At 38.0% G+C, this 25,150-nt stretch overlaps 1 protein-coding gene across 3 annotated transcripts in view; it reads right to left on the bottom strand.

Annotated features, from left to right (window-relative positions):
- LOC144196893 (abnormal spindle-like microcephaly-associated protein) overlaps positions 1–24,370 on the bottom strand; it is a 29,328-nt gene extending 4,958 nt beyond the window's left edge. The window contains exons 1-27 of one of the 3 annotated variants that reach the window (XM_077717401.1): positions 23,965–24,370; positions 21,820–21,963; positions 19,927–21,388; positions 19,470–19,532; positions 19,233–19,334; positions 18,816–18,962; positions 18,488–18,727; positions 18,327–18,394; positions 18,104–18,245; positions 17,599–17,729; positions 16,232–16,407; positions 16,007–16,152; positions 14,197–14,282; positions 13,909–14,121; positions 12,304–12,508; positions 11,977–12,125; positions 11,213–11,341; positions 10,901–11,095; positions 6,128–6,376; positions 5,873–6,022; positions 5,601–5,792; positions 3,821–4,069; positions 3,566–3,715; positions 3,294–3,485; positions 1,514–1,762; positions 1,259–1,408; positions 987–1,178 (exon numbers count right to left, since the gene is read on the bottom strand). In XM_077717401.1, coding sequence (XP_077573527.1) covers positions 987–1,178; positions 1,259–1,408; positions 1,514–1,762; positions 3,294–3,485; positions 3,566–3,715; positions 3,821–4,069; positions 5,601–5,792; positions 5,873–6,022; positions 6,128–6,376; positions 10,901–11,095; positions 11,213–11,341; positions 11,977–12,125; positions 12,304–12,508; positions 13,909–14,121; positions 14,197–14,282; positions 16,007–16,152; positions 16,232–16,407; positions 17,599–17,729; positions 18,104–18,245; positions 18,327–18,394; positions 18,488–18,727; positions 18,816–18,962; positions 19,233–19,334; positions 19,470–19,532; positions 19,927–21,388; positions 21,820–21,963; positions 23,965–24,243 — 5,850 coding nt within the window. In that variant the 5' untranslated portion in view covers positions 24,244–24,370. The remainder of the gene's footprint in view (positions 1–986; positions 1,179–1,258; positions 1,409–1,513; positions 1,763–3,293; positions 3,486–3,565; positions 3,716–3,820; positions 4,070–5,600; positions 5,793–5,872; positions 6,023–6,127; positions 6,377–10,900; positions 11,096–11,212; positions 11,342–11,976; positions 12,126–12,303; positions 12,509–13,908; positions 14,122–14,196; positions 14,283–16,006; positions 16,153–16,231; positions 16,408–17,598; positions 17,730–18,103; positions 18,246–18,326; positions 18,395–18,487; positions 18,728–18,815; positions 18,963–19,232; positions 19,335–19,469; positions 19,533–19,926; positions 21,389–21,819; positions 21,964–23,964) is intronic. The other 2 variants (XM_077717402.1, XM_077717403.1) reach the window with 2 other exon arrangements.
- Between the last annotated feature and the right edge of the window lie 780 nt (positions 24,371–25,150).

Below are 25,150 nucleotides of genomic sequence, written 5' to 3'. Positions count from 1 at the left end.
ATGCCGTTTCGTTTTTCACCTTACAGTTTTGTGCATGCCAAGTCTAATTTGTGTGCTTCTAAGCCATACCCTCGATTCAGTCATTTTTTGAGCGACAAATAGGTTTATTAGTCTCACATTTATTATATATTTGCTCGCAATGAATAACGCTTTGCTTGCAACCGTAATAAACAACGGGAAGGTCGCCCTTCTATTCAGCTGGACTTCTCAAAGTTGTTTTGAGAAACATCGACCTCTCACACGGTCGTTCACACTTTAGCACTAGGTGGTGATACCGCTTCCTCGGATCCGAAGGACTTCAATTGTTTTGATAACTGAAATGTTTGTTGTTAAATCTAATGTGACAAATAAGCAAGAGAGACATCGATTCGGGAGAATGCTCTTGTCCGAAGGGGCGTGAGGATCGATTTTCTCTTGCAAGACACTGGTTAAGAGTCAAATGTCTGTTTTATTGATGAGCGTACTTGGGAATACCTATTGGTGAACCTATCAACGACATATATGCAAGAAAATACAGTATGCCACACAGTTCAGAAATCACGGGTTCAATACCGGAAGCGCTCTGGCCTTTTTGTATAGAATTTGCATGTTCTCCCTGCATGGGGTTTCTCCAGGTTGAATAAACACTCTAAAGTCCCCATAAGTGTAATAGCTCATTTGTCCATATGTTCAGTACTTAGGGAAGGGTAAGTGATTTTTGAGTTTTTCTAACAATAACTTCATATATTAAAAAACTGACGTTAAGAACTAAGAAGGAAGTTGGCATGTTGTTTCGCATGTGGTTGGTTCAATGACGGGGACAGTCTTTACCAAAGACCTCATGTTTTGTGTATAATTTATGAATTAAAATTTGCCAAGAATTAGATTGGAGTCAGCAGTTAAATCATCTTGTGGATGCTTTAAGTCTATTATCACTTGCACAAAAGCATTATCAAGTACTCTGCTTTTACATGAACCCACAGAGCTTTTCAAAATATAAATGGTACCTGTGCTTTGACAATGCCCTGCTGAACTTTCTTCTGGCGCCTGAGAAGAAGAAAGTTCCTCGTAGCAGCCTGGATGACCAAAGCAGAATTGTGGCGCCTGACTAACCAACGTCTGACTGCTCTTTGTGCTGTAACCACCTTTCTTCGGTCTGCCTGGTAGCGTCTCTTTTGCAGCATCATTCGCACGAAATTCTGAGAAGTAAAAAAGAGAAAAAAATATATAATCAAATTAAGATTAACGTATCAAAAATATCAGACTGTTAGTAACGTACTTGTATGATGATGACGGAATGTATCTGTGTCTTAGCAGTTTTCAAGGTCCAATATGTTCGCAAAGCTCTTTGAATCTTGATAGCACATAGGTGGTGGAAGACTGCCCCAGCAAAATTAAGTCTCCTCTTTACAGTGGCAGCCTCGTGTTCCTGGATTTTACACAAAAAAATGTATAATAATTTTAATAATTTAATACTCTTTGTAACAATGAAAATGCATAAACGTAAAAAAAACTGAAAAAAAACTGAGCATACCTTTCGCAAAATCCAGACTCTGAAGTAGGACTGAAGTGTGATTATTGCTTGCCTTTTTCTGAGAAATGTTTTCCTTTCCACTTTGCCAAACTGCATTGCTCGGAACCTTTGTTGCAATTTTACAGCTGCCTGTCTCTTTTTCTGGAAGATGCGCTTCTGGACTGAACATCTCCAGTATGATTGGATCAAAGAAGCAGCTCCATTTTGTTTATTTATCTCCCTCCTAACACAGTAGCCCCTGTATGCAGCCTGGAGAAACACAGTAGATTGTCTGATTTTTAGGAAGTTGGTTCTTTCTTGCTTTTTATGTATAAAAGCCCGATAGTGCTTCTGAATGACGATGACAGACGCATGTACAACTTGAAGTGCAACATGTTTTTTGTATGCTAATTGGATTACAGTTGCAGCCTGGTGCAAACGAACAATGGACCTTCACGTTGTTGGCCTCGGTAATGTGCCTGAAAGATGATGGCTGCGCTGCGGATTTTCAAGAACAGTTTTCTTTGGGATTTGGCTGCTTTGGCAGCGCGACGCCTTTGCGGAATGGTTAGTGCAGCAGCCTTTAATTTTAAATACCATTTCAATTTGCAATGGGCTCCGAATGCTGCTTGAATGGTAGTAGCAGCCAGATGCCTTCGCCTGTTGAATTTTCTTGATTTCATTCCCTGAAAGGCAGCTTGTAAACAAAAAGCAGCATTCCTGACTTCTTGATAGTGTTTGAACTCAATGTTTCTCTGTCTCATAGCTCTAAATCTCTTCTGTAGCACACAAATAGCCCAAAGTTTTTTCTTGAAAGTCAATTGCTGCTGATGTCTCTTGAAATATGCTTGAATCACAGTAGCTGCCCTTTTCATCTTGGCAATTATTTGCCTCTCCAAATAGCCCCTGTAAACTGCCTGCAAACAGATGGTTGAGGATCTGATTTTCAGAAAGTACTCCCTTTCTTTCTTCCGAAGAATATATGCTCTATAGTATCTTTGGATACTGGTGGCTGCTGAGCACATGGCCTTGAATTTAGCTTTTTCTCTGTAACTTGTAACTTATGAAAAGGCTTCGTAACCTGAAAATGTTGTACTTAGATGCAATTGTAAGTAGACATGGCTGTATTTCACAAAGATATGCAGAGCAAATGTAAAGAAACTTATGGAAACAATTCAACATTTCCATAAGTTTCTTTACATTTGCTCTGCATATCTTTGTGAAATATAGCCATGTCTACTTACAAATGCATCTAAGTACATTTTCAGGTTACGAAGCCTTTTCATAAGTTACAAGTTAAAGAGAAAATACTAAATTAGCAAAGATATGCAGAGCAAAATGTAAAGAAACTTATGGAAACAATTCAACATTTCCATAAGTTTCTTTTTGTATAGAATTTGCATGTTCTCCCTGCATGGGGTTTCTCCAGGTTGAATAAACACTCTAAAGTCCCCATAAGTGGAAGAGCTCATTCGTTTATATGTGCAGTACTTAGGGAAGGGTAAGTGATTTTTGAGTTTTTCTAACAATAACTTCATATATTAAAAAACTGACGTTAAGAACTAAGAAGGAAGTTGGCATGTTGTTTTGCATGTGGTTGGTTCAATGACGGGGACAGTCTTGACCAAAGACCTCATGTTTTGTGTATAATTTATGAATTAAAATTTGCCAAGAATTAGATTGGAGTCAGCAGTTAAGTCATCTTGTGGATGCTTTAAGTCTATTATTACTTGCACAAAAGCATTATCAAGTACTCTGCTTTTACATGAACCCACAGAGCTTTTCAAAATATAAATGGTACCTGTGCTTTGACTATGCCCTGCTGAACTTTCTTCTGGCGCCTGAGAAGAAGAAAGTTCCTCGTAGCAGCCTGGATGACCAAAGCAGAATTGTGGCGCCTGACTAACCAACGTCTGACTGCTCTTTGTGCTGTAACCACCTTTCTTCGGTCTGCCTGGTAGCGTCTCTTTTGCAGCATCATTCGCACGAAATTCTGAGAAGTAAAAAAGAGAAAAAAATATATAATCAAATTAAGATTAACGTATCAAAAATATCAGACTGTTAGTAACGTACTTGTATGATGATGACGGAATGTATCTGTGTCTTAGCAGTTTTCAAGGTCCAATATGTTCGCAAAGCTCTTTGAATCTTGATAGCACATAGGTGGTGGAAGACTGCCCCAGCAAAATTAAGTCTCCTCTTTACAGTGGCAGCCTCGTGTTCCTGGATTTTACACAAAAAAATGTATAATAATTTTAATAATTTAATACTCTTTGTAACAATGAAAATGCATAAACGTAAAAAAAACTGAAAAAAAACTGAGCATACCTTTCGCAAAATCCAGACTCTGAAGTAGGACTGAAGTGTGATTATTGCTTGCCTTTTTCTGAGAAATGTTTTCCTTTCCACTTTGCCAAACTGCATTGCTCGGAACCTTTGTTGCAATTTTACAGCTGCCTGTCTCTTTTTCTGGAAGATGCGCTTCTGGACTGAACATCTCCAGTATGATTGGATCAAAGAAGCAGCTCCATTTTGTTTATTTATCTCCCTCCTAACACAGTAGCCCCTGTATGCAGCCTGGAGAAACACAGTAGATTGTCTGATTTTTAGGAAGTTGGTTCTTTCTTGCTTTTTATGTATAAAAGCCCGATAGTGCTTCTGAATGACGATGACAGACGCATGTACAACTTGAAGTGCAACATGTTTTTTGTATGCTAATTGGATTACAGTTGCAGCCTGGTGCAAACGAACAATGGACCTTCACGTTGTTGGCCTCGGTAATGTGCCTGAAAGATGATGGCTGCGCTGCGGATTTTCAAGAACAGTTTTCTTTGGGATTTGGCTGCTTTGGCAGCGCGACGCCTTTGCGGAATGGTTAGTGCAGCAGCCTTTAATTTTAAATACCATTTCAATTTGCAATGGGCTCCGAATGCTGCTTGAATGGTAGTAGCAGCCAGATGCCTTCGCCTGTTGAATTTTCTTGATTTCATTCCCTGAAAGGCAGCTTGTAAACAAAAAGCAGCATTCCTGACTTCTTGATAGTGTTTGAACTCAATGTTTCTCTGTCTCATAGCTCTAAATCTCTTCTGTAGCACACAAATAGCCCAAAGTTTTTTCTTGAAAGTCAATTGCTGCTGATGTCTCTTGAAATATGCTTGAATCACAGTAGCTGCCCTTTTCATCTTGGCAATTATTTGCCTCTCCAAATAGCCCCTGTAAACTGCCTGCAAACAGATGGTTGAGGATCTGATTTTCAGAAAGTACTCCCTTTCTTTCTTCCGAAGAATATATGCTCTATAGTATCTTTGGATACTGGTGGCTGCTGAGCACATGGCCTTGAATTTAGCTTTTTCTCTGTAACTTGTAACTTATGAAAAGGCTTCGTAACCTGAAAATGTTGTACTTAGATGCAATTGTAAGTAGACATGGCTGTATTTCACAAAGATATGCAGAGCAAATGTAAAGAAACTTATGGAAACAATTCAACATTTCCATAAGTTTCTTTACATTTGCTCTGCATATCTTTGTGAAATATAGCCATGTCTACTTACAAATGCATCTAAGTACATTTTCAGGTTACGAAGCCTTTTCATAAGTTACAAGTTAAAGAGAAAATACTAAATTAGCAAAGATATGCAGAGCAAAATGTAAAGAAACTTATGGAAACAATTCAACATTTCCATAAGTTTCTTTTTGTATAGAATTTGCATGTTCTCCCTGCATGGGGTTTCTCCAGGTTGAATAAACACTCTAAAGTCCCCATAAGTGGAAGAGCTCATTCGTTTATATGTGCAGTACTTAGGGAAGGGTAAGTGATTTTTGAGTTTTTCTAACAATAACTTCATATATTAAAAAACTGACGTTAAGAACTAAGAAGGAAGTTGGCATGTTGTTTTGCATGTGGTTGGTTCAATGACGGGGACAGTCTTGACCAAAGACCTCATGTTTTGTGTATAATTTATGAATTAAAATTTGCCAAGAATTAGATTGGAGTCAGCAGTTAAGTCATCTTGTGGATGCTTTAAGTCTATTATTACTTGCACAAAAGCATTATCAAGTACTCTGCTTTTACATGAACCCACAGAGCTTTTCAAAATATAAATGGTACCTGTGCTTTGACTATGCCCTGCTGAACTTTCTTCTGGCGCCTGAGAAGAAGAAAGTTCCTCGTAGCAGCCTGGATGACCAAAGCAGAATTGTGGCGCCTGACTAACCAACGTCTGACTGCTCTTTGTGCTGTAACCACCTTTCTTCGGTCTGCCTGGTAGCGTCTCTTTTGCAGCATCATTCGCACGAAATTCTGAGAAGTAAAAAAGAGAAAAAAATATATAATCAAATTAAGATTAACGTATCAAAAATATCAGACTGTTAGTAACGTACTTGTATGATGATGACGGAATGTATCTGTGTCTTAGCAGTTTTCAAGGTCCAATATGTTCGCAAAGCTCTTTGAATCTTGATAGCACATAGGTGGTGGAAGACTGCCCCAGCAAAATTAAGTCTCCTCTTTACAGTGGCAGCCTCGTGTTCCTGGATTTTACACAAAAAAATGTATAATAATTTTAATAATTTAATACTCTTTGTAACAATGAAAATGCATAAACGTAAAAAAAACTGAAAAAAAACTGAGCATACCTTTCGCAAAATCCAGACTCTGAAGTAGGACTGAAGTGTGATTATTGCTTGCCTTTTTCTGAGAAATGTTTTCCTTTCCACTTTGCCAAACTGCATTGCTCGGAACCTTTGTTGCAATTTTACAGCTGCCTGTCTCTTTTTCTGGAAGATGCGCTTCTGGACTGAACATCTCCAGTATGATTGGATCAAAGAAGCAGCTCCATTTTGTTTATTTATCTCCCTCCTAACACAGTAGCCCCTGTATGCAGCCTGGAGAAACACAGTAGATTGTCTGATTTTTAGGAAGTTGGTTCTTTCTTGCTTTTTATGTATAAAAGCCCGATAGTGCTTCTGAATGACGATGACAGACGCATGTACAACTTGAAGTGCAACATGTTTTTTGTATGCTAATTGGATTACAGTTGCAGCCTGGTGCAAACGAACAATGGACCTTCACGTTGTTGGCCTCGGTAATGTGCCTGAAAGATGATGGCTGCGCTGCGGATTTTCAAGAACAGTTTTCTTTGGGATTTGGCTGCTTTGGCAGCGCGACGCCTTTGCGGAATGGTTAGTGCAGCAGCCTTTAATTTTAAATACCATTTCAATTTGCAATGGGCTCCGAATGCTGCTTGAATGGTAGTAGCAGCCAGATGCCTTCGCCTGTTGAATTTTCTTGATTTCATTCCCTGAAAGGCAGCTTGTAAACAAAAAGCAGCATTCCTGACTTCTTGATAGTGTTTGAACTCAATGTTTCTCTGTCTCATAGCTCTAAATCTCTTCTGTAGCACACAAATAGCCCAAAGTTTTTTCTTGAAAGTCAATTGCTGCTGATGTCTCTTGAAATATGCTTGAATCACAGTAGCTGCCCTTTTCATCTTGGCAATTATTTGCCTCTCCAAATAGCCCCTGTAAACTGCCTGCAAACAGATGGTTGAGGATCTGATTTTCAGAAAGTACTCCCTTTCTTTCTTCCGAAGAATATATGCTCTATAGTATCTTTGGATACTGGTGGCTGCTGAGCACATGGCCTTGAATTTAGCTTTTTCTCTGTAACTTGTAACTTATGAAAAGGCTTCGTAACCTGAAAATGTTGTACTTAGATGCAATTGTAAGTAGACATGGCTGTATTTCACAAAGATATGCAGAGCAAATGTAAAGAAACTTATGGAAACAATTCAACATTTCCATAAGTTTCTTTACATTTGCTCTGCATATCTTTGTGAAATATAGCCATGTCTACTTACAAATGCATCTAAGTACATTTTCAGGTTACGAAGCCTTTTCATAAGTTACAAGTTAAAGAGAAAATACTAAATTAGCAAAGATATGCAGAGCAAAATGTAAAGAAACTTATGGAAACAATTCAACATTTCCATAAGTTTCTTTTTGTATAGAATTTGCATGTTCTCCCTGCATGGGGTTTCTCCAGGTTGAATAAACACTCTAAAGTCCCCATAAGTGGAAGAGCTCATTCGTTTATATGTGCAGTACTTAGGGAAGGGTAAGTGATTTTTGAGTTTTTCTAACAATAACTTCATATATTAAAAAACTGACGTTAAGAACTAAGAAGGAAGTTGGCATGTTGTTTTGCATGTGGTTGGTTCAATGACGGGGACAGTCTTGACCAAAGACCTCATGTTTTGTGTATAATTTATGAATTAAAATTTGCCAAGAATTAGATTGGAGTCAGCAGTTAAGTCATCTTGTGGATGCTTTAAGTCTATTATTACTTGCACAAAAGCATTATCAAGTACTCTGCTTTTACATGAACCCACAGAGCTTTTCAAAATATAAATGGTACCTGTGCTTTGACTATGCCCTGCTGAACTTTCTTCTGGCGCCTGAGAAGAAGAAAGTTCCTCGTAGCAGACTGGATGACCAAAGCAGAATTGTGGCGCCTGACTAACCAACGTCTGACTGCTCTTTGTGCTGTAACCACCTTTCTTCGGTCTGCCTGGTAGCGTCTCTTTTGCAGCATCATTCGCACGAAATTCTGAGAAGTAAAAAAGAGAAAAAAATATATAATCAAATTAAGATTAACGTATCAAAAATATCAGACTGTTAGTAACGTACTTGTATGATGATGACGGAATGTATCTGTGTCTTAGCAGTTTTCAAGGTCCAATATGTTCGCAAAGCTCTTTGAATCTTGATAGCACATAGGTGGTGGAAGACTGCCCCAGCAAAATTAAGTCTCCTCTTTACAGTGGCAGCCTCGTGTTCCTGGATTTTACACAAAAAAATGTATAATAATTTTAATAATTTAATACTCTTTGTAACAATGAAAATGCATAAACGTAAAAAAAACTGAAAAAAAACTGAGCATACCTTTCGCAAAATCCAGACTCTGAAGTAGGACTGAAGTGTGATTATTGCTTGCCTTTTTCTGAGAAATGTTTTCCTTTCCACTTTGCCAAACTGCATTGCTCGGAACCTTTGTTGCAATTTTACAGCTGCCTGTCTCTTTTTCTGGAAGATGCGCTTCTGGACTGAACATCTCCAGTATGATTGGATCAAAGAAGCAGCTCCATTTTGTTTATTTATATCCCTCCTAACACAGTAGCCCCTGTATGCAGCCTGGAGAAACACAGTAGATTGTCTGATTTTTAGGAAGTTGGTTCTTTCTTGCTTTTTATGTATAAAAGCCCGATAGTGCTTCTGAATGACGATGACAGACGCATGTACAACTTGAAGTGCAACATGTTTTTTGTATGCTAATTGGATTACAGTTGCAGCCTGGTGCAAACGAACAATGGACCTTCACGTTGTTGGCCTCGGTAATGTGCCTGAAAGATGATGGCTGCGCTGCGGATTTTCAAGAACAGTTTTCTTTGGGATTTGGCTGCTTTGGCAGCGCGACGCCTTTGCGGAATGGTTAGTGCAGCAGCCTTTAATTTTAAATACCATTTCAATTTGCAATGGGCTCCGAATGCTGCTTGAATGGTAGTAGCAGCCAGATGCCTTCGCCTGTTGAATTTTCTTGATTTCATTCCCTGAAAGGCAGCTTGTAAACAAAAAGCAGCATTCCTGACTTCTTGATAGTGTTTGAACTCAATGTTTCTCTGTCTCATAGCTCTAAATCTCTTCTGTAGCACACAAAAAGCCCAAAGTTGTTTCTTGAAAGTCAATTGCTGCTGATGTCTCTTGAAATATGCTTGAATCACAGTAGCTGCCCTTTTCATCTTGGCAATTATTTGCCTCTCCAAATAGCCCCTGTAAACTGCCTGCAAACAGATGGTTGAGGATCTGATTTTCAGAAAGTACTCCCTTTCTTTCTTCCGAAGAATATATGCTCTATAGTATCTTTGGATACTGGTGGCTGCTGAGCACATGGCCTTGAATTTAGCTTTTTCTCTGTAACTTGTAACTTATGAAAAGGCTTCGTAACCTGAAAATGTTGTACTTAGATGCAATTGTAAGTAGACATGGCTGTATTTCACAAAGATATGCAGAGCAAATGTAAAGAAACTTATGGAAACAATTCAACATTTCCATAAGTTTCTTTACATTTGCTCTGCATATCTTTGTGAAATATAGCCATGTCTACTTACTAATGCATCTAAGTACATTTTCAGGTTATGAAGCCTTTTCATAAGTTACAAGTTACAGAGAAAATACTAAATTCACAAAGATATGCAGAGCAAAATGTAAAGAAACTTATGGAAACAATTCAACATTTCCATAAGTTTCTTTATATTTGCTCTGCATATCTTTGTGAAATACAGCCATGTCTACTTACAAATGCATCTAAGGTACAACATTTTCAGGTTACGAAGCCTTTTCATATGCTAATGAGTGCCTCGAGATATGAAAAAGATCCAAGTTACGAAATCCCTAAAAAGTAAATGCATTTCTGATCCGTTATTTTATTTTGAAAATATTGTCAGGGATGCATTGATTCCCACTTTAGAACTGAATGTTCCGATGCTCGGTCTTTTGGTCGCCGGTCTTTTGGTCCCCAGTATTTTGGTCGCCGGTCTTTTGGTCGCCGGTCTTTTGGTCGCCGGTCTTTTGGTCGCCGGTCTTTTGGTCGCCGGTCTTTTGGTCGCCGGTCTTTTGGTCGCCGGTCTTTTGGTCGCTGGTCTTTTGGTCGGCAGTCTTTTGGTCGCCGGTCTTTTGGTCGCCGGTCTTTTGGTCGCCGGTCTTCTGGTCGCCGTTCTTTTGGTCCCTTTTGGTCGCCGGTCTTTTGGTCCCTTTTGGTCGCCGGTCTTTTGGTCCCATTTGGTCGCCGGTCAAATGATGACAGAGAGTTTACTGTTGAAGCCGGCTCTCAAAATTATATTCATGGGAGAGAGTTTAATATCTAAGAGAGATTATTTAATATCTATGTACATTTTACCGGCAACCAAAAGGGACCAAAAGACCGGCGACCAAAAGACCAGCGACCAAAAGACCGCTCACGGAATGTACCCCTGATTAATGAAAGCACTTCCCCCTATTAAGTGATGAAGAAAAAAAAAATCGTACAAATGGAACGCGGTATATATTTACACATACACACACAGGTCATCCGTTCATTCATTCATTCTTGATCCTCACTATAAAGGTCTAAAATGTACTACCTAGTTGAATGCTTTTTGACACGGATGGGTCAAAGGGGAATGCACGTGCGTATATGATGTCCTGTCCACCTCGGCTAAATACTTCCCCTATTAATGATTGCAATTCCTCTTAATAAGCGATTTAAAAGAATGTATAAAAGCAACACGGCACATATTTTACTACTATATATAAATCAGCTGGAATAGGGGATTTACAGATTAGCGAGCTATTTAGAGAAACAAGGCCAACTACCTGAATGATTGTTGTTGCTCGATAGCGTATGATGCATAGTTCTTTTTCTTTCATCATTCGCAGTTTTTTGCGAGTTACAAAGCCTCTCCAAACTGATTGTATGATTGTGGACGCTGTGCTCTGCTTTTTGCCCCTACACCGATGTAGAAAAAGCCTCACAGGCACCTGAATTTTCGCAGCAGCCACGTTTCTCTCCTGTCCCAACAAGAAGAAACATCACCCCAATTACTTAGATGCAAGACAATGCAACTTGAGTACAACTAGTGCAGACATAAAAATTGCAATACCCAGTTACTCTCATACGTGACGAACCTGGTAGCACTGCAAGTCTTTTTTAAATCTGTAATTCCTCCAGACAGCTTGAATGACCCGGGCTGCTCTGGTTTCATTGCGCAGGTCCAAGAGACGAGCACACAGAAAAGACAAGTAAGACATTACAACCTGTTGAGAAAACAGAACACAAAAGTAATGAAATTAATTTCCTTCCACATTAAGACATTTGGGAGGTTTAGTTTCAATTAAGGGTGGATCGGTGGGGCGAGTGGTTAGCACATCGGCCTCATGGGTCTAGGGTCCTGGGTTCAAATCCAGGTTACGTCCACCTGTGTGGAGTTTGCATGTTCTCCCCAGGCCTGCATGGGTTTCCCCCGGGTACTCCGGTTTCCTCCCACATTCAAAAACATGCATGGTAAGCTGATTGGACACTCTAAATGGCCGTGAGTGTACATGGTTGTTCATCTCCTTGTGCCCTGCAATCGGCTGGCCACTGATTCAGGGTGTACCCGCCTCGGGCCCAGGGAGAGCTGGGATTGCCTCCAGCAGCCCTGCAACCCTAATGATTATAAAGCGGTTCAGAAAATGAGAGATCAGTTTTAATTAAGGGAATTCAGTTTTTGGTGTGCTTTTTCAGATGGTGAGAACGAGTTATTTGTTCATTTAGTTCTTTGTATTCAGTCATTTCTATGGGAAACATTGATTTGAGATAAGAGTAAATCGAGCAGTCACGGAACACATTAGCTCGTATCTCAAGGTGCAACATGTTATGTAGGTGTGGATGAAAATGTAGTTTATCACACCTTTTCATCTGGGATGGTGTTAGACATGTCAGCCGGGTTGATCATAGCAGGCACCCCACCCAACAAAGCCACAGCACTATTGACCAGGCTAAAATTGCTCGTTTCATTTTCCAATAGCTCTACAAACTTCACAGTGGGAAATTCAGGGCCTGTTAGAGTAAAAAGGAAATAAGAAAACCCTTGCCTATACAGTACATTTTGCATATGTAAAAACAGATTAATTCATGAGCCATGAAATAGATGAAATATTTGTAAATCAGAAGTTCAAATTGGCTCGTACACACGCATGCGCACGCACACAGGGCTTTGGGTGAGTGGGGCACACACCGTTTAGTCCTGAGTGAGAGTAGTCAAAGGAATTGTCAGAGTCAGTGGCTGAGCAGTTGAGCTCCATGCGACCACCTGATGAGCAATCTACAGTTTGGGTGGTGTTGTGACGGATTGACTCTTCTGGGATGAGACTAGGATGGTAGTGGTGGATTAGGTAGCAGAGGACACGGCCATCTGAGAATGTCACAGTGAAGTTCTCCAGCTAAGGAAAAACAACAGAAGATTTCAATTGCATTAGGCTTCCCTAAATAGGTCACTTTTAAATAACCTATGTTATTAATATTTAATTCCCCGACCAAAAAATTATAATCATATCATTGACACTTTTTTGCATTCCATTTGTTGGAGGCGTGTTCAATTCTGTCTATAGCGTTTTTAAAAAAAGTTAGATAAAAAGGTATGCCTTTTATATTGACTTTAAATAAATATTCTTGTGGCTCACTGTTCTCCCTGCTTCATCATTCATACTGAAGGACCTTTGTTTTACAGTGTAATGTGGGGGAACACTTGCCCCGTTTACATCAGTTTTTTTTTCTTTAGTGGTGTACCTAATGTTCCGGTGCACCTAATAGAAGAAAAATACGGTATAACCAACTATATTGCAGCTTCGTCTGCCAAAAATATGTATGTGAAAAGTTTATAGTGTAGAAAAAATAAATATACAAATGTGAAAACTAGTGTCTACTACTGAGGAATAAAAAGCACAAATGCGAGGAAAGGGATATTTACGCTGGAATGAATTAATCTATTGTTAGGTTTATCATTATTATAAATTTACTTGAAATATAATCAACATTATATATGTGCTTGCAATGAAGAACGGGTTGCCTTATTTTGGATATTAAACATTACATATATGAATGCTTTGCTTATTAGGAATGCTAGGTTCATCATTTTTATAAATGTGACATTAATACAAGGCATTTTAATACATCTCGTGCAAAAGAAATGCTCGCTCCAGAGTTAACCAAAAGACCCTTGGAGGTCACTTTTCCTTCACACCTGGACTTCTCGAGACTATGGTTCCCAGCAAGAGAACGGTAAATTGTTTTGGGAAGCATCGGCTTCTGAAGATGGTTAATAACAAGCTAACAGGGTTAAAGTAGGTAATACTGTATACCTGAAGTTTATTTTATGTTTTTCTTAATCAGCATGATTGTGCAAGTATTCACTTCATTTTGTTTATCTTTACTTCAGGTGAATAAAATGTTCAATTCCTTTCTCCTTTCCTGTTTTCATACAGATTTAAATTTACCCGTTGACAAAAACATGAGACTAAAATACAAAATTTAAATTAAAGAAAAATGAAAAGAATTGATAGACGATGAAATTAACAAGTAAATAAAAAAAGGGGGGGGGGATTTTACTCGATATTCCCCAGACATCAAAATGATAAATGATCATTATAACAAAGCACTGTCACATAACCTATATAATATTCTAAACAAATATCAAAAACTTGTTCCAAAATAAGTTTGACTTGCTGGGATCATTGACTCTGTAAATGACAACATTTTCAAAATTAGAGTTTACTCTGACAATTTATGTCTACACCCAGAACCCATGCTGAGCCATCTTAAAAACAAGATCTCACAAACTCACTGTCAGATTGTAGAAATCACACACAGCACGGGCCCATTCCATCAGTAGAACCACTTTAGTGCTGCCATGCTCATAAAGAAATTTAGGCTTTACTCCACTAGTCTCAAAGCCGTGACCAGCCCTCACACGGGCCAACTTCTGTTTTGTCCTTAGGGTTTTCTTCAAGAAGATAATCTCTTCCCTTAAATGATCCTCATCCAAAATCACTTCCACCTGACCAAGAGAGAATACTGAGATTATTGAAAATTATGATTATTATTATAATTATATCAATGATCAGATACACACCTGAAAAGAAAAAATGATTTTCCAAAGAAGACTCAAAGTCTTTTCCCTGTGTCCATCCACAATGTCTCTTGAATCAATGATGGAGCCTAAGAATGAAGAAACTATTAGCCCAGAAAGCAAGCCTGTCTTTCACCATGGACAAGACCAATATATGGCAAGGCAGTTTGGTAATCTTTGGTTTTGGCTTCAAATCGAGCCGAGAGGTGGACCTAACAAGCACAGACTTAATTTGAAAGATCTAATCACACAAGCACAGATATGATATTAACGTATTGTGACTAAATGTCAGTTGTAGTCAATTTTTTGTTCACAAACAACTGTGGTAGGCACTAAAATGAGTGCAGCGGTGGACGATAACTTCATTCTTGTGGGGAAAAAAATGCAAGGGTACATGGTGTATTGCAGTACCAGTACTTTGAGTGTCTGTTACTGGTTAGTCCCATTTTATCAAGAACAACACAACAAACAAACAAAATTGTCAAAAGCTTTGAGACCCACATTCTAAACAATGGTGAAAAGTCTCAAAATCTCTGATAGCAGGTATATAGCTTCAAACAGTTACCGTATTTACTCGCATATAAGCCACATTTGGCGGACAAAATATTATGACTGAATCGAGGGTACGGCTTGTATGCGCATAAAAAGACGACATTCACGAAACTGCAAGGTGACGACGACATAACACCATAAGGTATAACAATGCAGCTGATACGGTCATTTATTTTAAAATAGAGAAACTATTAACAGATAAACCGGGAAACTATATTTATTTTGACGTCTATGAACAAAATTCAAGAAGAAAAAAAACATCTTGCATAAAACATGAAAAGACTGCTTGCACGAGGAACCGCCATCTTACCTAGGGCGCCGCCGTCTTACCTTGTTAAACGTGCTCTGACTGGCCAGGCGTGAGTAGCCTTGATATATGTGCTTATTTACCATGTCAGCACATCCCAATTGTTGTTAAGGTTGATCGAATGTCCTGCGGTCGATCGCTAAAATATCATCCATGATACCTGCGCAATGTGCACGTATCTCATTTATCGCATCTCTATTATTGCACCCACCCACAGAGCAAATTAAAAGTCGACCGCTACATACACACCTACTGTATATACCACTTATGGGAATTCTCTTTTGAATTTAGGTTTAGCTACATGATTGCGATTTGTGATTCTGAAATAAAACAAAATTCCACTTAGATTTTTTTCAATTTTATCACTTGTTCGAAAGTGACTACTGTTGCAGTAATACGAACCATCGAAAGAATCGAGATATTTTGACGTTAGAAGCGATATGGCTGCTAATTGTAAGTTCTGTCAAAAAGCACCAGGTTCACATCAAGATAGACATTTCTTTTTGTCAAATTGAATAATTTGATATTTAGCATTTAAAAAGACAGGCATATTAACTTATGATATTGACCCTAATAATGTGCTTTTGATTCATACAGTAACTCAGAAATACCACACGCTATTTTTCTTAAGATTTTCCGTTCAAAGTAACACATTTGTGCTCCCTATTAAAACCGTGGATTTGGAAGTGAAAATTGTGAATCGGGACTGCTGATAATAGAGAAATTGAAAATTTCAACAATTTTAAGGCTGAGGCTCATACGCGCGGGTGGCTTATATGCAAGTAAATACGGTAATTTAGCATTTGAACCATACAATTTTAGGAAGAACATTCTACACCAACAGCACCAAAATTCTGATAAACATGACATGGCTTAGAACGAAAGCTTCTTTGTGGATTTAAATTTCTTCGCTTCATTTTTTACAAAATGGTTTACCGAATAGATTATAATTACCATGTTCATCCTTAAGGTCGATCCCTCTATTTTTGAGCACTTGCAAAGCAATATCAATATTGTGGATTTTTTGCAAGCGGCTAATGGCTGGTAGCCGCAACTTTGCTGAAAAGTCCCACTGCTTAATTAGAAGCTCCACGACTCTCCTAGAGAGGAACAAAAGCAGTCTAATGGTTATCTACAAAACAATAGAAATAACATGGCTTTAAAATTTAGGTCACTTACACAAGTCGAATTCCACATTTTAGGTCAACTGCCAAATTCATTACAGCAAAGTCAAATTCATCCAGAGGAGTCTGAACATGAGATACGGATAATCCAAGGTATCCAAGATGGCGAGGGAGAATTCCCTCTCCACTCAAAAAGTCTCTTGAGAGGGCTAGCAATAGATCTTTGCTTGTCTGAAAAAAATACAAATACTTTAACAAAGGTGCTGGGGAAATGCCAGTAATTTAATCATGTACCTAGAACAGCACTTAATTCTCGTGCCAAATATATGAAGAGGTGAATCTCATAGGTATTGTCAATTGATCAGATCCTTGTTTTTGAGGGTGTGGGCGGTATAGTCCATTCTTCCCTGTTATGTGCTTTCACTTTCGATTGACATACAGGTACAAGTAGAACTTTGGCTGTGAACCCTGGCATCTAGCTTTTGAATGGCCTTCATGGAAAAGTCAGAGAACTGAGAAACATTGTGTGCCTGACACTTTAAAACATTTTCAAGGAATGTAGCATTACCAAAACCCTGTATATCATCATTGTGTTTGGCCTTAGCACGCTTCAAATTTTCTGAGCGCGACCCTAATTTAAAAAGATTGGAAACTCATATTAGTGACTGCAATCACAGCTATTGTTATCACTGCTCCCGAACTGGCAAATTCTGGAATTTTAGGAATTTTCTCCGGACAAGCAACGCAAACTACGGAACTCATGACTACCTCCCTAACCTCTGGAAATCCCAAAACTGTTCAACTAGTTTTTTTTAAGCAACTGTGACAGGGTAAAGTGAGTTAAGTTATAAATGAGTGCATGTGTGATGTAAAAATAGTTTTGGGAGTGGGTGTTTATCATTCTTCGATTATTGATGCCTCCAGCCTTATAGCAAGGGTATGGATCGGTATTCGATTTTTTGTGACTGGACTCATGTGGCTGACACGCGGGGGTAGCGGGCACGCGGGGGGTTTTCAGGCATATCAGTAAAAGTTGGCTTGAAGATAACAACAACTGACCTGTCTGATTATTTTCCCCTGTGTTTTAAAGGCAAATAGATTGCCAGAATTCAGGGGTACAACACAACCAAAGCGCCAAATTTCCATTTCAATTGCCTCAAAATTCACACCATCACTACCGACCGCTTACGCATTTGATTCAACTGCACCATAAACCGGATACATTCGGTTACACGAGTGCATTGTGAATCATCCGAACATGATAACAGTTTGTTCTACGTGATCCCCCCCCCCCCCCCAATTTAAAAAGATTTTGCACGAATCGCATTCACTCCTGATGAAAACATAAAACTCCTGAAGTGGAACAAGGGTACTCCTGAAATGGGGTCGACAGAGGTTGGCAGCTATAATGCTCCTACCTACCTTAAATTCACCATCAACACAGAATAGGCAAGGGTCGTGCTCAATGAGGCGAGACACTTTGGCTTTGTCCAAGAAACACACTAGCAACAGCAACTTTTTTAGAGTAAAGCTAGTTAGTGCTTCTTCGTGACCTTAACAGAAGAAAAAACAGCAGGACTTGACATCAACATCATGAAAGAGAAGAAGTGGATACAAGTATTATATATGTGTATCTGTATAGTGGGAATTGTGACAGTACCCATATCCCCATACCTCAATAGGACATTGTCTAATATGTTACATTACCATCTTTTAAAGCAATACTTTAGAATTTGTCATTTATTATATGGATCAGTTTTTATCAGTCGACACTTTATCATGTGAATGTCATTCTTGTTTGAAGCTCAGCACAACTATTGACAGATACTAAACTAACCCTTGATATTCTTTTGTTCACTAAGATGCTATGACATAATGTAAACCATTTCTATTCAAAGTACAGAAAGGGACAAAATGTAACTAATACCATCTTTGTAAAGATGAGGAACTTTAGGATGTCTGAACTCAGCAGCAATATCGGGATTCCATAAAAGACGCTGAAGAATGAACATAGCCAGACCTTTTGAGTCACTGTTGCTCTCCAATGAGATCAACTCCCCAAATATTGTCTATAAATGAAGAGATACAAATTAAATATCCACTTAAACAGTGCCAAAAAACTAAAGAAAAACGGATAACCGGAAGCATACTTCTAGGCCAATCCGTAACCACAGTGGATTGTAAGAAAGAAGCCAGTTAAGAACTTTTTCACGTTCACCTATAAACAGAATTAACATGGACCTTAAAAATGTGATTGAGGTTACAAGATTTTTATTTTTTTAATTTAAGCGATGATATAACAAGATTGTACCTATATCTTTCCAAAGATGGCGGTCTTTTCGAATGTGCAGCCTCTTTGCTTCCACTTCAAGTTCCAACCTTTTTATGGCCTTAACCATAGCTTCTGATGTGAATATCTGACATGCAGCTCGACGAAGGCGGTTTAACTTTCGCCGGGCTGTGTAAGTGCTGAAAGACATCTCTTCCTTGGTAGGGGCTTTGGAAACATTGAAGTTTTCCCCATAAACCATTGTCAGAGGTGCAGCATTTACTAAACAGACAGTACAAAAAGATGTCAACATTGCGAAAAACATAGCCCCAGTTTTCATATTTTCAAAATGCTAACTCACAAATGCTACCTTTTGTACTTTCGGTCTTAACTTTAAAATCATCTGGGGTCAAGATATAGTTGAGCCACCATGTGAAACCCCTCTCCTGCTTCTCAATCCATCTCTCATCATAGAACATGTTCTTGGCAGCAAAAGGAAGTGGATGCCTGGGTATGGCTAGAGATAATAAACAACAGAATATTTATTTTTCATAACCAAGTCACATCATGAAATAACCACCTCATCAAATAATGAGCTTAGCCCAGTACAGACAGGAGAGTTTATACTTAGTAAGAATTGGAAGAAATAGGATGAACCTTTACGTCATGAGAAATTGTCAGGAAAACAACAATTCTAGATACATGCAATAATAAATCCAATATTGTTTTCTATGAAGAATATTAAGTAAAATGAAAAACTGAACTCAATTAAATGGCCATCAAATACCTGCCTGAGTCGGTTTGGCAAAAGTTAACTTTGGCATTGCTACGGCAACCATCTTCACACACTTGACCCTCTGTGCTTTGGTTGACCTTGCCGAGACAGGACCTATTGAACAAATAAATGATTTAATTGCTTCGTTGCTATTTACATTTATCACAACCATGCCAATTTGCCAAATGAGTGGAACAAGTAGAAAGGAACTATTTGACATTATTTTTGCCAGTATACACCATTTTATACCTCGATTGGCACTTCGTGGCTTTGTCTGAGCAGTAACTGATGACTTTCTGGTCTTCACAGAACCTACAGTATGTTGGAAATAAATATTTATTTAAAAAAAGAAAAATCCCAAAACAATCTCAGTACTTTACATAGAGTAGTAAAATAATGTGATTTTTGTTCTTTTTACTTAAAATATATTTACTTTCTCCGGGTGTTCCACAACAGGTTGGGAACAAGACATGTCTGTTCAGAATTACGTTTGTAAATGAATGTCTACAGAGAATGTGTTCTAATTTAAGCCAAAATTGTTCATTCACAAAAAAACAAGATCCAATTCTCCATGTTTTTGTTTTCCATTGAGTGTGGTAGAAAAAAAATCTTTATTTAAACATGTGTGTGCCCCACTTGGCCTTTATAATTGTATTAATTCAGTAAGAGACCTATAAATAGGACTTCAAAAATTAACGCTACATACCATTTAATTTGACTGGCTGTCTCTGTGATGAATTTCTTTCCGCTGATGATTCGATGTTTTCAGTTTTCCAAGACACCATTTTGTTCCTCTTGACTGACCGCATTTTTTTACCATTGTCAATTTGCACATCTCTCAAATACTGGTCACTCTTTCTCTTCCTGCTTTCCGTCACCAAGTGAACAGGAAACAAGTTTTCCTGGGTAGAAATTTTGCCTGAAACAAGCTGATGAGAATTATCTGCACTCTGAGACGGTTCAGGTAAGTTATGATATGATTTGTTGCTGAAGGGAAGTGGACAAGATTGCCCGAGGGGTAACAGGGAAGAGATTGTAAATGTCGCTGGAGCGCTTTGTGGAGGTGATGAAGTGGAGACATTGCAGTGAGGGCTACTAGGAGGAGAGTTTAGGTGTGTATTAATGTGCATTTGAACATCATCCAGCCTTAGCATTGGTCTGTCAATAAATTCTTGGATGTCGGCTGTGGAATCACTTCCCTTTGTCCTTGTGTCTGTTTCTATTACAGGGAGGGTGGGAGTACCTGCCGGTCCATGCTCTGACTGGCTGCTACTCTCTGATAACTCAAGTGTATTCTCCAAGAGACGCCGCCTCGACTTTTTAATTTTTTTAACACTTTCAAGAGTTGTCACTGGTGCTTTGTTTTTGATCACTGTTTCACAGTTGAAATTTATTTTCTTAGGTTTTTCTAAAGGTTTTTCAACCTTGGGAACGCCAACATTTTTCTTCACAAAAAAAGTAAGTCTGGACTCTGTGGACTCAGAGAGGTCTAGGCTATCATAACTGGCCTGGAATTGGTCATGATCTTCACTTTTGAATTCCAAAGAATCTGACAAGTCACAACTAGGACTGCTGCTTTTAAGACCGCTGTTGATCAGGCTGAGATCTGAGTTAATGAGAGCCAGTGCATCATTCAAAGATACTACTGGACCGTGCACAGTGTTCAGGCAAGAACAAGCTGTCTGTTCCCCGGGCTGAGTTTGAGGCATTATTGTTTTTAACTTCTCTGGTGTCCCAATAGGTGACAAAGTCTCATCAAGCATTTTTGAGAGTTTTTTATTGTCAACTGTCCCAGGGAAAGAACCTGAACTACCTCTCGGCTCTGTCTCATTTGTGCCCAAAAGAAGAGGAAGATGTCTCTGACGATGGAGCACATTTTCCTGTTCCACAAAGCACCGTTGAATTGGTTTTAAAGACCTTTGCTGCTCTGATTTCAGAGGTTTACCAACAAGGAGACAATGCTCTATGACTGATTTATCTCTGCCTGTTTTTCCATCATTAAGAGAGAAATGTGGACTGGGGGCCTTTCCGTGTTTGTACTGTTGTTTCTGGGAAACATCTACTGTTTTACTGGCAGTCATCTTTGTCAGTGGTACTGTCTTCTTTGCTCTGTAGGGAAATCCCTTTTCACCTTCCTTCTTATGTTTGATAGCATCCCAGAGGCTCTTCTAAAAGGCAAAGCAAAAGGACAATATACCATGAAGCCTGAGAAAAAGCAATCAATTCATTGGTGGGGTTAACCCAAGTTCAGTAGCAGGGGAAGTCATTAAAGTCAAGAACAGTAAATAACATAAATAGTAAAAACCCAACACATGTAAACCGTCATTTCTGTCTCTCAATTTTTTTTAATTTCTTTTTGTTTTTAATCCCAAATGTTCCAAATATACTCTTTGTTTTTATTAATGGAAAGTCAAATTTAGAATATTTATGTAAAAATCCTTTATTTATCCAATTTTGGAGAGAGGCTGTGACGACATACCTGTAATGTATCTTTGAATTGGAGTTCAAAATTAATGAATGTTATTGAGCTTGCCCACACACTGGTCTATTTTTATGCCCACCCATAGCATTGGTAGTAAAATATGCCAGCAACTCTTACCTTTTTCTTTTTGGGGGCTTCTGCTCTTCCCAGCAAAACTGCCTGATGTTTGAGGAACCCATTGGCGTTGAAGATGACCAGCTCTCTGATTCCACCCTCTTCTGTTGGAGTCCAGCGGAGAGTCAGGCTAAAAGAGTCCAGTGGCTGCAAATAACATAATTTGTGTTAGTAGAGGTCATTCTTCGCGGGACATATCAGCACTTTTAATGTGCCCTGAAGGTTCTATTATCCCCCTCTCTCTGCTAACAACTTCTTAAGGCAGCTTTTTTGTGACATAAATGAGCTGTGACAGGTCCATGTTAGGTGATAGATTGAGCTCCTATGCTTCATTTCGTCGCTCTATGGTGTTGATGGGACAAACCAGTCTCAGCTGCTGCCCTCCAGATTTGGTCCACTTTTAGTTTTGTAGGCAAACGAGATCTCTGCTTGGAGGAAGGACTCGCGCATATACACACAGACGTTCTGGAGGAAAATGCCATCTGATGCAGCATATATTAGCTTCCATCAAGTTCAAGCGATTACATTGCCAGTAGTGCCAAAAACAGATAAGCAAAAACTAATGTTTGGAAGGAAGATCTCATCTCATTTTTGTATCTGCTTGATCCTCACTAGGGTTGTGGGGGGTGCTGGAGCCTATGCCATCTGATTTCAGGCCAGAGGCGGGGGAGGGGGGAGAGATCCTATTTATCAAATTTGGTGGGAGGTTTACCACTTATAAAATAAATAATAACTGCCAAATATTGTGAGTATAAGTAAATAATTATTGAAATGATTGCCAAGTTTCAATTCCCAAAATGGATTAACTTTGCCAATAGCTGTTTATACTCACACTGTACAAACACTTATAGGTGTTAATTTCATGTAGAATAATTGCTTCTACACACATTGGTGTTACTTTCATGTAGACTATCTGTTTCTATTCACACTGTAATCCATTGTCTGATACCCAATAACCATCATTATGCAGCCTCTCTAAACCCAGAACCCTTATATAAACCATGTGGTGGCCTTGTGTTGTTAGTCACATTTTAAACTCTGACCATGTCATTCAAAGTTGGGGACATGTTCCCCAATTTGTGTACCTCACAAGAAAAGAAACTATTGTGTATTTGTGCAACTCCTGTGGCGATGACCTCCACAGTAAACCATCAGTTGTATGTGACGCTTGTCTTCATTGGCATCACTTGGGGTGTGTTGGGAGGAAAACCAAGCCAAACACAAAATTCTGGTTCTGTAGGCAATGTTTCTTGTAACATGTGTGTAATGACAACAGAATTGTGTTTTGTTGCCATTAGTATTGGTGACTGAAAAGATATGGTTGATATGTATTATGTTAACAATATTACTTGTCTAAAAAGTGATACTTTATAGGATTAGAGGGTTACATGTGTCTTATTACTATCAGTATAATTGGAATTGCATGTAAGACTTGTCTTAGAACTGTTTCAATTCTAAAGAAAATTGGTGTCAATAAATTACATAGGCAGATGTGAGATAACATAATATACTGTTACCATTAATGTTTGTGTGCTTTTGTTAATAAATGTATGCCATAAAAGTTGAGTAGGCCTAGTTATCTGTATATAACGGTCCTGATCAATTATCACATTAAGGAAATAAACCTTATAAAATGTAGTTTCTTACTATTTACCCCACACAGAATTCTTACCGGCTAAATAGCCATATGGGGCCATATAGGCTAGATTATCGTTTACCGGCTAAATAGCCCCTGGGACTATTTGACCGGTTACGGAGCTACTGCCAAAGCAATAACCAATTCGATATAACTAACCAGTAAAACTAAATGTCTTATAAGAGGTATGCTTTTACTGGTTAGCTTACCTATTAAATGTTGCCATTTTTATTTAATTTATTAATTTACTAGGGTTTTTTTTGTCACGGCCAGTACTGAGCATGAAGATATGACAAAACAACAGTTTGGTGAATTTTAAACTGCCCTGTTTTACAGCAAAAGGGGAGACACACCATTTTGCAATTTCAATGTCACGGACACTTTAAAAAGGAACAACACGAATATTGAGCACTGAACTGAAGTGTAACTAAGTGCCAGGCAGTTGTACATTTCAATAACCTTGGCGAATAGTTTCATTTAAAATGAAATACAAAAAAAAGTGAATATTACACCTGGATTGTGAATGTGTTGTTATCCACAGAAAGTCCTTTGCTTGATGGAATCCTGTCAACAGTCACCACAGCCTCCGTCTCGCTGGTTGGATTTTCAATGCGCAGAATGGTAGACTTCGAGGTGCCTATTTTTACTGTTCCAAAAGATACAAATGGTGCTTTGGAAAAAAGATCAAGGGTCAAAACAGGAACGTTTTCCTTGTCAGTGTCGCCTGTCTTTGTTGGACTGAAATCCATAAACCCACGTTGTCCAGAAGATGTCAATAAAGTTCCAGACATCTTAAATTTGACAAAACCTGACTAAAACTACATTCTACTCCGTTCGCCGGTTTTTGAAATTTGCCAAAAGTTACGAATATCAGTAGACTACCAGGCTTGCTAACAACGAAAGGTTTCAAGCCTTTGACACGGGACACACGCAGGATAGTGTTTTCAAATTCATTCGTGTTCTTAGACAGCTAATGACAAGAGAGGAGTCACCGACTTCTCATCCAATGGTAACCGACTTTCAGTCAAATTTAAATACGTAAACAAAAGCTCACCGATCGGTTGTCATATATACATACATATACATATACATATACATATACATATATGTATATATATATATATATATATATATATATATATATATATATATATATATATATATATATATATATATATATATATATATATATATATATATATATATATATATATATATATATATATATATATATATATATATATATATATATATATATATATATATATATATATATATATATATATATATATATATATATATATATATATATATATATATATATATATATATATATATATATATATATATATATATATATATATATATATATATATATATATATATATATATATATATATATATATATATATATATATATATATATATATATATATATATATATATATATATATATATATATATATATATATATATATATATATATATATATATATATCGATCGCCATCGGGGCATGTTTTTAATTTACCTGGGATAAAATGATCAATTTGTGGTTAGCAACCTTCCTTTTTATGGCGGATAGTTGTCGATTTTAATCTGGGATTAAAACTGTGTGTGGTGTTTACCTTCACTGGTTATATTAGTAAGCAAAACATCCCATTGTTTTAATTCAGCTAATTCCAATCTCAATGATTCAC

Source organism: Stigmatopora nigra, chromosome 5, assembly GCF_051989575.1.
Source record: "Stigmatopora nigra isolate UIUO_SnigA chromosome 5, RoL_Snig_1.1, whole genome shotgun sequence".
Lineage (NCBI taxonomy): Eukaryota > Metazoa > Chordata > Actinopteri > Syngnathiformes > Syngnathidae > Stigmatopora > Stigmatopora nigra.
This window is presented reverse-complemented; position numbering and strand designations above follow the sequence as displayed.